This window comes from Tenrec ecaudatus, chromosome 10, assembly GCF_050624435.1.
Source record: "Tenrec ecaudatus isolate mTenEca1 chromosome 10, mTenEca1.hap1, whole genome shotgun sequence".
In the NCBI taxonomy this organism is placed as follows: domain Eukaryota; kingdom Metazoa; phylum Chordata; class Mammalia; order Afrosoricida; family Tenrecidae; genus Tenrec; species Tenrec ecaudatus.
Window position 1 is genome coordinate 32,596,821 of NC_134539.1, and position 14,019 is coordinate 32,610,839.

Consider the following 14,019-nt stretch of genomic DNA (forward strand, 5'->3'; position numbering starts at 1 on the left):
TAGTACAAAATTAATCGTAAAGAAAAAAAAGACAAAGTTAATGGACTCCAAGTAGGATAGGTTCAAATAAGGTAAGGTATTTACTATTTGGTGGGATTGGGAAATAATCTTTGAATTCTTTCTAAAGTGTTCTCTGTTACCCTTCTTCTTTGCTACCATTTGCTGTTTTCTTAGGTCACTGGACTTATTTGGGCTGGGGAGAACAGCAGAGTACGTAAGAATCTGAATTCCTTATACTTTTCTTGCCTTTACCCTTAACCTATTCCTTCTGAACCATGAAACTGGATATTCATGCATACAAGTATATTATATACTTCCATTTTCCCCTCATCTTCTAGTTGAATTTTGGAGACAGTTGCCTGCAATGGAATGATAGATCCTTTTAGAGAGAGAGTGTGTGTGTGTGTTTGTGTGGGGTGGGAGCTGGGGGGTTGTGTGTGTGTTTGAAAGAGGGAGAGAACCGAATTTCAGCCTAAAGTCCCAGTCATACTCCTGATAGGATGGCCTGATCTCACTATCGACCTCTCAGAGTTATAGACTGTCCTCTCCTTAGACCTGTTGGCTATGGATGCAGTGACCCAAGGAGGAGACTCATTTGGGGATAGGAATGAACTAGAGGTAGCATCATTGATGCGCATTCGATGTGCATTCTGAATCAACTGGGTTTGTGCCTGCATAATACTGATACTGGGGCTAAGATGTAGAACAGCCTGCTCTCTTACGTTTACTGGTACAGTGAAGTAGCAGTGCCATGCCTACCAGAAACCTCGTTTTGAGATGTGAACAAGAGGCTTAGGTCTGATTGGCTTTGAAGCAGTCCAGTTACACTGGAGGCTATCTTTATTCCAGCAGCTAGACTTGGGGCACCGAGTTCTTGATAGCAAAATTCACAGCTCTAGGCTGACAGAGGATCTTGCAGAGTTCAGTGATTACATCTCCAACAGATCCTCAGAAGGCCCAAATTCTGTTCTGTCACTGCAACTTCTCCAAGAGGATGCATTCTCCTTCATTTTAATCCCCAATATTTTCCCTGTTAGAAACGTTATGCCCAAAGGTAGCCTCAGAGAGATTCAGATAACTTAAGGTTTTCAAGTAAAGTGAAACAACTGAGCCATGAAAACAGCGTTTGAATTACCTTGCTGATAAAGTTCTAGCTATACTCTGAAATTAAAAACAGGGTCTCAGTCAAGAGCACCAAGTCCTAGAGAGCTCACTGTTCAGTAAAACCAAACTGAGTGCCATTGAGTCCATTTTGTCTCCTAGTGACCCTCCAGGACAGGGTAGAACTGCCCCTTTGGGTTTCTGAGACTGTAACTCTTTACAGGAGTAGAAAGTCCCCTTTTTTCTCCCACGGAGAAGCTCGTGGTTTTGAACTGCTCACCCTGCAGTTAGCAGTCCATTGCATAACCATTATGCTACCTGGCTCTTTGTTTTTGATATTTTAGTCAATTTGGTGTGCCCTCTGTGTGTCTGTGGCCCTCTTTGTCATTGATTAGCTTTCTTTCACCAGCCCACGTTTCCAGATTTATATTATTCCTTTCCATACCCATTTATGCACTTACAAAATAAAGTATAAAACATTTCTCAAAATTATATAGACCCTTTCACCATTGGGCCCCCAGTCATGCCACTGCTTTGATATAATTCTAGCACCTCCCTTCTACCTCCAGGCTTCCTCTATTATGAACCTGCTGTGTCTCATAACTATCGCTTCCATAAATTTTTTTCATTCACCTTATGAAGGAGGGACCCTCCTTCTGTAGCCCTTGGCAGTGGCACTGCTAGGTTGGTGTCACCCATAACTCATGGCGTCACCTTTCCATAGGTAGGGCCATCTGACGACCTGCCCCCAAATGACACCACTGAGTACTTGTATATTTCTCTTGATAGTTATTTTCCTATGCAGCAATTCAGTAGTCGTATCCGTAATTTATCTCCTATTAGACTAATTCTATATGCAGGATCTTCTCTGTTTAGCTTTCCACTTATAGGCCTTCAATAAATATATGAGTTACTGAGTGTCCTCAACCTTTTCCATCTTTTCCAAACTCTATCCCTCAAACAGACTGCCAGGGACTGTCCAGCCTTTGCCCTCCCACTAGCTTCCATGGTCTTCCTTAGGCTTTGTTTCCAAACCTGCTCTCCGCGTTCCTGTCTAGCTGACCCGGTGCTATGGGAGAGATTGGAGAGCCAGTGAGATCATCATTGCTTCCCTAGAAACACCATTCTTTTATTTAAATTGAGGTGTTACACGTTATCCTTAATTCCCTGTCTCAGGTTCTAATCCGTTTTGACTGGTGGCAGGAGGGTTAGTTGGTGTCTAGGGGATGACAGGGTGGGCCAGGGAAGAAAAGCTGGCCTTCGCTTCTTTTCATATTCCTCTTTCTCTCACCTGTCATTCTGCACTTCCTTGTTGCTGTCCCTTCCTGCATGTCACATTCTCATCCTTCTCAACTGGTTCTTCTCATGAGTCCTTTGTTCCTTAAGATCGGCCCTTTATTTCTTCAGAATAGAAAATGTGGTCAGCCTTTAGGGTAGATTGGGGGGCTCCTCCCCTTAGTTTAGGATTAGAAGTAAGAGAGAACATAGATAAGGAGATCACTATTGTGGAGGGTCAGATGCAGGTTCAGTGAGAAACTGAGGGTCCATTGGGAAGCTTCTGGCCCTGGGTTGTGCTCCCTTACGCTCTATCCCTGCTTCCTCGGGCAGAGACTCAAGCTGGGTTTCCTCGATTATGTGCTAATTCTTCTGCTGAGTTGAAGTTGACGCCTGACTTGGTCCTCTCTGTCATCTCAGCCTCCTCACCTGTATGCATGAATAGTCCAGCACTGCTTTCTGCAAACTTATGCTTTCTGTGGCTTCAGAAAGAATGAAGTCTGAAAGACAACCTGGTTTGTCCCTTGATCTCTTCTAGTCTTAGGAACTTCAAGTGCACCAGAGGCTAAAACCAGTGCCTCTAGGGCCCTTCTTGCCCAGAGCACCCTTGTAAGGAGAGTGTCCCACACCCCTGTGGTGTACTTGGCTCTCAGTTGTTATTGCGTGTGCTCCCGTGAAGGGACCATCTTGCTTTCACTAGCAAATCTGTCCCTGAGAATTGGAACATTGGCCTCTTTTTCACGCTGCCCCTCCATCCCATCCCCTGAATTCTGGCTGCTCGCCTTCCTCTCGGTTGTAAACTCAGACAAGGAAAGTTCATAGAGCTCCTCCCTCCTCCGTCCACCCCTGTGGGGCCCGTGAGTGTTGTCTGGATACCAGTGCACGTTTCTCCTTCTAAAATCCCCATGTTTGTTCTGCTAGTGTTCCGTGAATTATCTGCCAGCTTGTCTAAGGATCATTTTCCTATTATCTTTAAGTTAGTCATAAGTTTTACCAATTTTGTCTGGACACTTTTTTTTCTAGTTCATTCGTTCCCATTTCCGTGGAATGAATGTCGGTTCTTTCTCCTGATGCTTTTGTAACAGCCTGATCTCAGAGTCTTTGGGGAACGCGCCCCGCTCACGTTAATGCCGAGTATCTTTAACCTCATACCAGTGTAGAGTCCATGATCTGCTAAAAGAACCATCACTGTGGGCTGCAAATGTTCCTTTTCTTCATTTTGAGCCCAATAGGAACTTGGCAAGAAAAGATCTTGTGGGACCTTGTTAATCATCCACATGTGGGGGTAGCTTCAGAAGTGGCTTCTCCATTAAAATCCTTGACAAAGCACTGCTGGATTGTAGTCCCCTCTGAGGTTCAGTATTATATGCTCGGCATGAAATTTCTAACTGTGGTGTTACTATTATATATTTTTACAGGTAGCATTAAAAATAAACTGCACCCAGTCACATACTGACCTGAAAGGCAGGACTCTCACTCACTGCCTTTGAGTCCACTCTGACTCTTAGTAATCCTATGAGACAGAGTAGAACTGCCCCCCGTGGGTTCTGAGACTGTAAATCTTTACAGGAGCAGAAAGCCTCCTCTTGGCGGGTTCAAACTGCTCACCTGGTGATTATCAGCCCAATTCACAGCTGAACCTCGCTGCACTGGCAGCAAGAGTCTGTTGGCAGTGCTTATACTTCCCTCTTCTCCTTCACTGGGCATTCTGAGTCCAGGGTGTAGGTGCTGGACAGGAATGGTTAGAAAAACCAGTTGTGGCAGCAAGACAGCCAGACTCCTGTCCTTAGCAACTGCTGCTTTGGATTTCTGCCTCCTTTTTCCGATCTTCCTAATTTTCAGGACCAGCTTCCATTATGGGTCTACTTATCTGGTCCAGTCCATGTATTTTAAAGTATAAAAACACCCAACCAACTTTAAACAAACAAATATATATATATATCATCGTTGCTGAGATACAGAAAAGTCATTTCTTTTCCTCAGCCCCACTCCCTTCCTGCCATGACCAGAATCTCTTTATGACATTTAAAAGCAGCTTTTTAAGAGTTATCATAGCTATCACAGCAGAATTTCAAAGAATCTCTGAACTGGGAGATGCACTAGGGAGCTCCTTTAAGAATCTGCACGAAAGTGAAGCCAGCAGTCTTTGGTGGAAGAGAGAGTCGTGGGTATGAATGCATGCAGCTGTGCACATAGCACTGAGGCCGCGACGTGCAGCTCTGCCTACTCTCGTCCTCAAGGTGCAGACACGTAGCTGCCTAAGGCAGACACCCAGAAATGCTGAAGAGCTCAATGACATGCAACGTTGTGACTGACTGTGCTTACTCCACAGCTTTTGAAGACCCCGATAGTGCTGTTGACGACCGAGATAGTGACTATCGCAGTGAGACCAGCAATAGCATCCCGCCTCCTTACCATACCACGTCCCAGCCCAATGCCTCTGTGCACCAGTTCCCCGGGCCAGTGCCATTGCCGCAGCTACTGCTACCCCAGGGCAGTTCCCGAGAATCTTGCAATGACTCTATGCAAAGCTACGACCTCGATTATCCAGAGCGCCGGACCCTCAGGTGGGTATTGGGAACCCAGAATCTTCTCTCCAATGAGGTAGGTCCCTTCCTGAAGCTGACGGCATGGATTAGGGAGCTTTGAGCTGGGCTAGTAGTGAAATGCAGTAGTATGAGGGGCCGTTTTGTAGAGAGTAGTGATCCTCGGCTTGTTTTTCTCCTTTACACATTTATACTCCTACATTTCCAGAGGGGTATTTCATTTTGTGATCATTGATTTTTTTTTTAAACTGGTGAAAGCGTGCTCACCTAGGTTGTAAGGCTGCAAAACACAACAACAAAATAAAACAACAGTGTCCCTACCCAACCCAGTGATTTTGAGAACCCTTTACGAAGAGTTTAAAAGACTTTTCACATGTTCAAAACTCCTTCTTGCTTAACTATTTCTCTGGAAGCTTCTGAAGAAAACCAATGCGATCTCAACATAGCAGCTTCAGTACATTCACTGGAACTTTGTTTTAATTTGATTCTATTAGTTTATTTAAGTCATACAAAATATATACATGGTTAAAAAAATTAAAGGTACGACTAATAAAGGTACTTTGCTATGTTGGTAAAGAATCTCCCCCTTGAACCGGTCACAGTAATTGACATATAAACCTCCCCCACCATCACCCCGTGGAATGAGCAACAGAAACGTGGGTGAAGAGAGACAGCAGTAAGTATAAGGTACAAAAATAATAATAATTTATAATCTATCAGGGGTCACGAGGGTGGGAGGGTTGGGAAGGAGGGAAAAAAGAGGAGCCAATACCAAGGGCTCAAGTAGTAAGAAAATGTTTTGAAAAATGACACAATGGATGTATGGAATGTTATAAGAACCCCCAATAAAATTATTTTAAAAAAAGGAATCTCCCACTCACACCTGCTGTTTTTCTATACCCAGCCCCATTCTTTTTCCTAGTTCCCTTCTTACTGTTTGTTTCTTAATGTATTCTCTCAGAGACTATTGCTCTGTACTTAGGAGTATATAAGTAAACACATTTATTTTTAGTCTCCTCTCTTCTATCAATTAAAAAATGTATTTCTAACTTAAAGAAAATTAGAAGCCCCTCAGTGACCAAGGGCGATACAGGGGACAGCAACGGAGACACAGTGTGCAAATTGCACCTGACCTGATCCCACCACACCGAGGCAAAGCACAGGGGGAGTGCAGCGGAACAGCAAGGGAATGGAGTGGTAAATTCCCCAGGGAATGCTGAAAGTGGACTTTGGGGCCAGGGCATGGTGCCCCAACAGACTGGACTGGAAAACACTCCTTAGGGCCAACAAACGATCCTTGAACTAACTACAAGCTTTTCTTTCTTGAAAAAAAAAAGAAAGAAAATTAGAAGAAATAGTACAATACAGCAAACACCAACATTTATGTTGCCTAGATTCTGTTGTCACTAGCATTTTGATACGTTTACTTTATCTCATTATTTGTGTGTGTACACATATGTATGTATGTGTATGAATATATTGTGTATATTCTAGTATAAGCCGACCCGAATATCAGCCGAGGCACCTAATTTTATCACAAAAACTGCATTAAAAATGTGCTGAAAAACTTGACTTATACATGAGTATATATGGTATATATAAAATCTTGGAAAAGACTCGCCTATACAGCCTCAAGACTATGATCAAACTCAATATCTTGATATATCACATAAACTATATTTAAATTTTTCTACTTGTCTCAGTAATGGTCTAACATATATTTTTTCCTTTTTGATCCAAGATTCAATCAAGAATCTTGATACTTGCATTTGATTTTCCTTTAATCTAATTCCCACTTTTAAAAATTTCATTTCAGTGTTTTGAGTCATAGACATTTTTTTTAAAAGTCAAGGTCAGTTGAGAATGCTGCTCAGTTTATTTTTTACTGATGCGTCTTCGTATTTAGAGTCAGGTTCAACATTTTCAGTGCATTAGGAAGCACGTCATGTCACTGTGTCTTCTTGCCAATATGTAGTTTATTCAGATTTTTTTCAATGTGAAGTTACCTTTTCCCCTTTGTAATTAATAATCTTTGGGGTTATATGAGATTGTGTCACTATCCTGTTTCCCAGACAATCTCTTATCCAATGAGGTTAATATCCATTGATGATACTTTCCTGAATCAATCTTTTTTTTTTAGTTTGTCATTTGTCTTTTAATGATAGTTTTTTTAAAAACATTTTATTAGGGGCTCATACAACTCTTATCACAATCCATACATATACATACATCAATTGTATAAAGCACATCTGTACATTCTTTGCCCTAATCATTTTCAAAGCCTTTGCTCTCCACTTAAGCCCTTTGCATCAGGTCCTCTTTTTTTTTCCCCTCCCTCCCCGCTCTCCCCTCCCTCATGAGCCTTTGATAATTTATAGATTGTTATTTTGTCATATCTTTCCCTATCCGGAGTCTCCCGTCACCCCCTTCTCTGTTGTCCGTCTCCCAGGGAGGAGGTCACATGTAGATCCTTGTAATTGGTTCCCCCTTTCCAACCCACTTACCCTCTACTCTCCCAGTATCGTCCCTCACACCCCTGGTCCTGTAGGTATCATCTACCCTGGAATCCCTGTGCCTCCAGCTCCTATATGCACCAGTATACAACCTCTGCTCTATCCAGTCTTGTAAGGTAGAATTCGGATCATGGTAGTTGGGGGGAGGAAGCTTCCAGGATCTGGGGGATAGCTGTATTCTTCATCGGTACTGCTTCGCACCCTGACTGACCTATCTTTTCCCCTAAGCCCCTCTGTGGGGGGATCTCCAGTGGCCGACAAATGGGCTTTGGGTCTCCACTCTGTTTTTCCTCCAGATAGTTCATCCAGCCTGTCTTATTTAGACAGACCTGTGGAGATAATAACATGCACTAAAACAAGACAGAGGAAAACAAAGCAACAGTATACAACTAGACAACAAAACAACAACAACAAACCACTGACAAAGAACAAAACAAAACACATCAAGAAAGAAAAGCTTGTAGTTAGTTCAAGGATCGTTTGTTGGCCCTTAGGAGTGTTTTCCAGTCCAGTCTGTTGGGGCACCACGCCCTGGCCCCAAAGTCCACTTTCAGCATTCCCTGGGGACCTTGCCACTCCATTCCCTTGCTGTTCCACTGCACTCCCCCAGTGATTTGCCTCGGTGTGGTGGGATCAGGTCAGGTGCAATTCCCACACTGTGTCTCTGGTGCTGTCCCCTGCATCGCCCTTGGTCACCTCAATCAATCATTTTATTGGCTGGAGACTAGTTTGTTTTTGTTTCAAATATCATCTCAATTTAACTCAAAGCTTTGGTTTCTAGAATTCACCATACTATGTGGATCGGATGATCTTATTTCCTTTGCCCACCTCTTCAAACTACTACACTGGTGGATTTTTATTCCGAGTATCAGATAGTCACTAGTTTCTAGACAGTTCCTGTTCCCATTTATATTTTTATCTGAGAATGTTTTCATTGTTCTCATACTCTGATTCTGAAGAGAAACACACGAGGAATCCTACTGGCTTCTCTTCTGGCTTCTGCTCTTGCTGGTTTATTAAGGAAGTTTGACTATTTTATGTATTTAGTTTTAGTTGTTTGTGTTGCCTCTACTCTTAGAAGAAAGAATGAATTACTTTAAAAGATTCTTTGGGCCTCGTTTCCTTCTTGTACTGTGCACAGTCTGTGCTTGTGAAACTTTGAGCTATAAACCAAGCAGTAAAATGGCTCAGCAACCCAAAGGCTACATATACTTCTGTTTGGACAAAGTATCACTGAGCTAATCACCACTCATTTGGGTTACTTCTTGAGTTACTGTAATAATAAATTACAGACACTTAGAGGGGCATTAGTGATGCTCTTTAAATTACATTTTCCTTAACAATTATCTTTAATGTGTTCTCACATAAATTAAAATTTACTGTCTCAGCATAGCAATTGAGGTTTAAAATATATATTTTCATCTCAGAGGACATGTAACATACTTTTAAGAAATTTTTTACTATAGGCATTTTTTACTTAAATTTTAAAAATGTTTTCTCTCTCATAGCAGTATTGTTTTTAAACTCTTTACCATGAATTGGGTGGTATGCAGAGCACTTTCCATTCCACAGTCCATGTATATTTGTTTCAAGTCATTACTTGCAATCCCTGAAATATACTGCCACTTATCCGACTGCCTCCCTGTGGATCTCTAAAGAGATTTTATCAGTAGCATCATTTTTAAAGCATTTCTCACATCGTAAACACTGGTTAGGTCTCACCAACCTGAAATTTTGTGGGGAAAAGTATAAGAGGAGTTGGAATTAAATTGACCTTTGTTCAATTAGATTATTTCTCAGGAAAAATCGGAATCATTGTGGTACACAGTTCTGTTAAGAACAAAGTTTATAATCCTCGCAGAAAACAAGCTTATTTTCAAGCACCTTCTACTAAACTAGACTACATTGGAACCATAAAGACTTAATCCGAGCTGGAGGTAATTTATAATTTTTGAGGATACTGGAGAGTCATGAAACAGTATATGCAACATCATGTTAAAAATGGATTTTCCTACTAAGTCAGATGGCCCTTTGCCTAATGAGTCCAAAATAACAGAATTGCTATGTATTTGAGATCTGGCACTAGAGTTAGACTTTGTTTGTTATATGCGACATGGCATAAATGTTCCTAGTGGTAAGTAATGAGGGGTAGAGAGAATATTAGTCTCACTCTCAAAGATTTTTTAGTAATTAAGTGACTACTTTGATTTTTTTCTGTTTCCTAAAGAAATGATACTAGACTTCAGCTCTGTAGCTGCACACACTGAACTGAAGGGCTCCTTGTCTATAGGCCTCTCTAGACCTCATAGCACAGGACACAGGAGGTCTCTAACCTTCATGAAAGGAGGGTCAGCTGTCTCTGTCTTCATTGACGTATGATGGACACTCAGCTTCTGCTATTGTAACCAGGAGTTTCATTTCACTGTGATCCTCCATGCATGGAACCTTCAAATTTCACTAGCAGTAAATTACAGTGCTTTAAGTAATTTTCTGGTTTTGAGGGTATAGTTTAAGTTTGATTCCTACTGATAGTTAAGGAGTCTCTTCGTGTTGTTAAATATTGTTTTCTTTTAAAAAGAAATATATTTGAAACTGTTATTGACTACATAACCTCAAATATAACCTTGAGCAAGCTAACAACAGCTTGGCTTCTTTTCAGATCGAACGTCATCAGCAGACTTGCGTTTCTTTAAATCCCTGGGTATGGTTTCATGGAGTCCTTTATACTTTCTAAACTTTGGCACGGCAAATACATTCTAGATATTGATGAAAAAATGTTGTTTCTTAGACAATAAAAGGCCCTTAAAAGTTCAACAGTGCTATATAGTAGCAAGTAAAGCATTTTAAAACTGTGTTGTAGCTGGCCTTTTTCAGATGTGGGAAAAACTATTTGACTAAGTTGGTGTACTATTGATTTAAATGTATAAGGTTTTTATCTCTTTTAAAAAAAGAAATGGAAAGTTTTACTATTCTTGTTTTCTCATTACTCAGGTTTTAAATCTTATAACTTGTTTCTTTCCCCCATTTTTCCTTCTTTCTTTACCTTACTGCCCTTCCACTTTTATTTCATTAAATCAGACAAGACTCACAGGTTAAACATAATAAAATTAGGATTATTCCAGCTTTCTCAGATATTGACTATGAAGAGCAAGAAGGTATTTATGAGGAGAGAGAAGGGAAAAGATCACAGAAGTTTCTAGAAAATAGTACTATAAATTTGAAGGAAGCAGAAGTAAAAGAAATCAAAATTCTTTCAGAAATGGATATATATTACAGCCAACCACCACCACCAAAGCACAAGGACTGGAAAAAGAGACCATCTCAGAGCCAACAAACAGAATTTTCTACTCTTCCTAATTTTGACCATAAGCGAGAAACTTATGTTTTCTCCAGCTATCCCCAGAAATATGATACGATCGATAGAAGGGGAAAGATGCCTTTATGCAGTCATTTTGATGACAGAGAAAGCAGGCACTATGGTAGATCTAGAACTAAGACTAACTCAAACAGTTTATATTCAGATACTGAAAGCAGTAACCTTTGCCACATTAAAAGTAGGAAAAGTAATTATCCAGTATTACATCCCTACAAAAATGGATTTGTGGTTAAGAGTGGCATGTGGACCTCTCAATTGGACAGTTATGATCCTGGTTTTTTCCCCCATTGTTTTAAAAACTGTGTAAAATCTTCTAGTTCAAACCAGCATGTCAATAATTTTACTCCATTAGATATTCTTGAAGATTCTACTAGCAGTACTTCTGATGAACTTCTGAATTCCCCCGTTTCTGATAAACAGGATGATTTATTGTCACCAACATGGCTTCCATCTAATATCCACCATATTGGGGTTTTCCCGGAAAATTCTTATACAACAGATCCGATATTACAAAGTGTGAATTATGATGCAAACGTACTTGAAAAGATGTCTAGATGCTCTGTGGGAAAGATGGCCCCTGCTTCTGCTGACGAACCCAGCGAGGATTATATTGATACAATGGATGAACTTCAGGGTTTAGTAGAAACCGTGTCAGAATATTTAGCAGAGAAGGAAGAGGAGATTAATAGATTTAGTTCCCTTTCAAAAATGAAGAAAACACATGCCCAAGATAGGACTACTAATAATGAAGAACAGAAAATGTCTGGGAATGAAAAACCAGCGCTAATCACTGTCAACAATGACAAGGACAACACAATGTCTTTTCCTGAGCTGAATGGAATGAAGTGTGCTGTTGGCCCTTTATTCAGTTCATTCACAACAAAGGTGGGTTCAAGCAAAAAGCATTTAACAACCTCTGTGGAAAAGCTGGTTCATTTAGTTCCAGAGAAAACAGTAACTTGTTATCAGATGGAGACGATTAATTTGGGATCTAAACCCAGAGAGAAGTCAGTATTGGAGAAAGATCTCCCTATGCAATTTCTATCATCTTCTCAAATAGTTGTTGGTCAGAATATTGACCGACATGGCAAATGTCCAGAAAACGAGCACACAGACACTAAAACTAGGGGCTTAAGCTCTAAGGATACAACAGAAACGATGGAAAGAAACTCCTCAGCTCCACAGAATCAGAGTTCTGTTATAAAGTCCTTTTTCAGTCTGCTAAACCCATTAAAGATCTTTTCAGAAAAGGAGGGGACCCAAAAAGAGGACCATAGCGAGTCAGCAGGAAAGGAAAGCTCTGCTAGATGTGATTCGGAGTCACATCAACAGGAAGACACCTTTGGCAATCATACTATTGACACTGTCACTTTAGATGGGAGTGATAGAGTAACTACAGGCCAGTCTCAAATGCCCACAGGTGAGGATTTGTCACCTTCTCAAGTGGCCAATGAATCTTCAAGCTTCGCTAATTCTGCAAGTAGTGAAGATAATATTGAGAGCATATCGGAAGGAAAACCCTGTACAGATATGTCTCTCTCATCAGATCAGCCAAATATCTGTGCTCAAGACCCTCCGGTACTCAACGGTGTGGCCCGCAGTAGAACTGTAAATACAGAAGCTCCTTCAAAGCCCTCAGAGGGGGACAGAGTCACTGGTGGTGATGATTTCCTCGAACCACTCAGAAAATCCTTCAGCCAGTGTTTTACCATTTCTCCTGAGACGTGTTCAAAGGAAACCTTGTTAGAATCCAAGAGCATTCAGCAATTGGAGGAAGAAACATTAGAAAGGGGCTCTAAGAAAGACGGACGTTCTTTTTCATTCAGGGAAAAGTTTCATATTCCATTTCTCAGAGTTATTAGTCATTCTGAAAAGCAACAGGATTTAACCGAGAAAGGAAACCTTTTTCCTTTGTTTAAATTTCCTGTCACTGACAAGCGTACCTCTGTTAATGACCAGAGTTCTCATGACTCAGCAGTAATCACTGATGAAGAGGGCCAAAGGAATTGTCAAGAAGAAGCCAAACAGAATACAATAAAATCTAGTTTTGTTCTAAATATTAAAAATAACCTAGGGAAATCTGGCAATACAGAGGAATTTAATAAGAATGACCTAATACATTGTTCTGAAGACACCAAACCTAATTTCATAAAGTCTCACTCAGTTCGAAATGTTAATAAAGGTCTTGGAAAATTTGAGAGTATAGAGGTATTAAATCCAAGTGACTACACAACAGTAAAGTGTTACCAAAAAGATGCATTAGCCGTTCCTGGGATTGTGCCCAGAGAACACATAACTTCAGCTTCTTCAGGGGAAAGTCAGAATCCTGTACAAGTACCATGTTCCACATCTTCAACAGTATTGGACTCCTCATTAGAGTTTACTTCTACCTTTACAAAATCCACTTTGCCCAATGAAGTCACTGAAAACCAAGTTATCAATAAGGCTTCTAAGAAAAGAACCCAAGGAGGCCTACTGTCTGGTTTGTTTGGGTTTTCTTCTTCTGAGCACTTGTCTGGTCAACAAGAATTAAATTGCCATAGTAGAACTAACTCCCGGAGCTTGCTCTCTGGAATATTTAACTGGATGTCCAGTGGCAGTACGGCTGATCACAAGCCATGTGAAGCAAACTCTACAGCTGGAGGTATCCCAAAGAGTTTGAGTGGAAATCAGGATTTATGCTTGGATGAGGTGCCTGTTACTTCATGTGTTACTTCTGAGAACCAGAGAAACTGTGTTGAAAAACAAACTTCTGCTTTCATAGAAAGCAGCTTACCATCACCTAACGCAGATTATGAAAACATACCACTATGCGATACTTGGGTTGATAGTTACCATTGCTCTCCCACAAGGACAACGCAGCTAAATGAAGAGTACTCATCCTCTTCTGAGACTGGTGGTGGTCCCTGCACGCCGAGTGCTCAGCATGGCCTCTTACAGAATTCTTCGGCTAAGACGTTAACATCACACTGTATTCTGGATACAAAGCTACATGAAAATTCAAATGAGTTAAATTCACCTCTACTAAATACCAAAATTCTCGATAAATCAAACCACTGCCAGACTTTTGAAGAGATAACCAATACTTTATATTTTCATAGGGATTCTGACCTCAAAGATTTGTCTAAAAATACCAGAAAACTTCAGCCAGTTTATTATATGTTGAGTCAAAATTCATTTGCATCAGCTGATGTTTTCTTGGGGCCTG

At 40.8% G+C, this 14,019-nt stretch overlaps 1 protein-coding gene across 2 annotated transcripts in view; it reads left to right on the forward strand.

Moving 5' to 3' along the window:
- The window catches only part of UNC13B (unc-13 homolog B), a 208,662-nt gene that overhangs the window by 101,246 nt on the left and 93,397 nt on the right, over positions 1-14,019 (forward strand). For both annotated transcript variants that reach the window (XM_075560089.1, XM_075560090.1), the window contains exon 8: positions 4,709-4,943. In XM_075560089.1, coding sequence (XP_075416204.1) covers positions 4,709-4,943 — 235 coding nt within the window. The remainder of the gene's footprint in view (positions 1-4,708; positions 4,944-14,019) is intronic.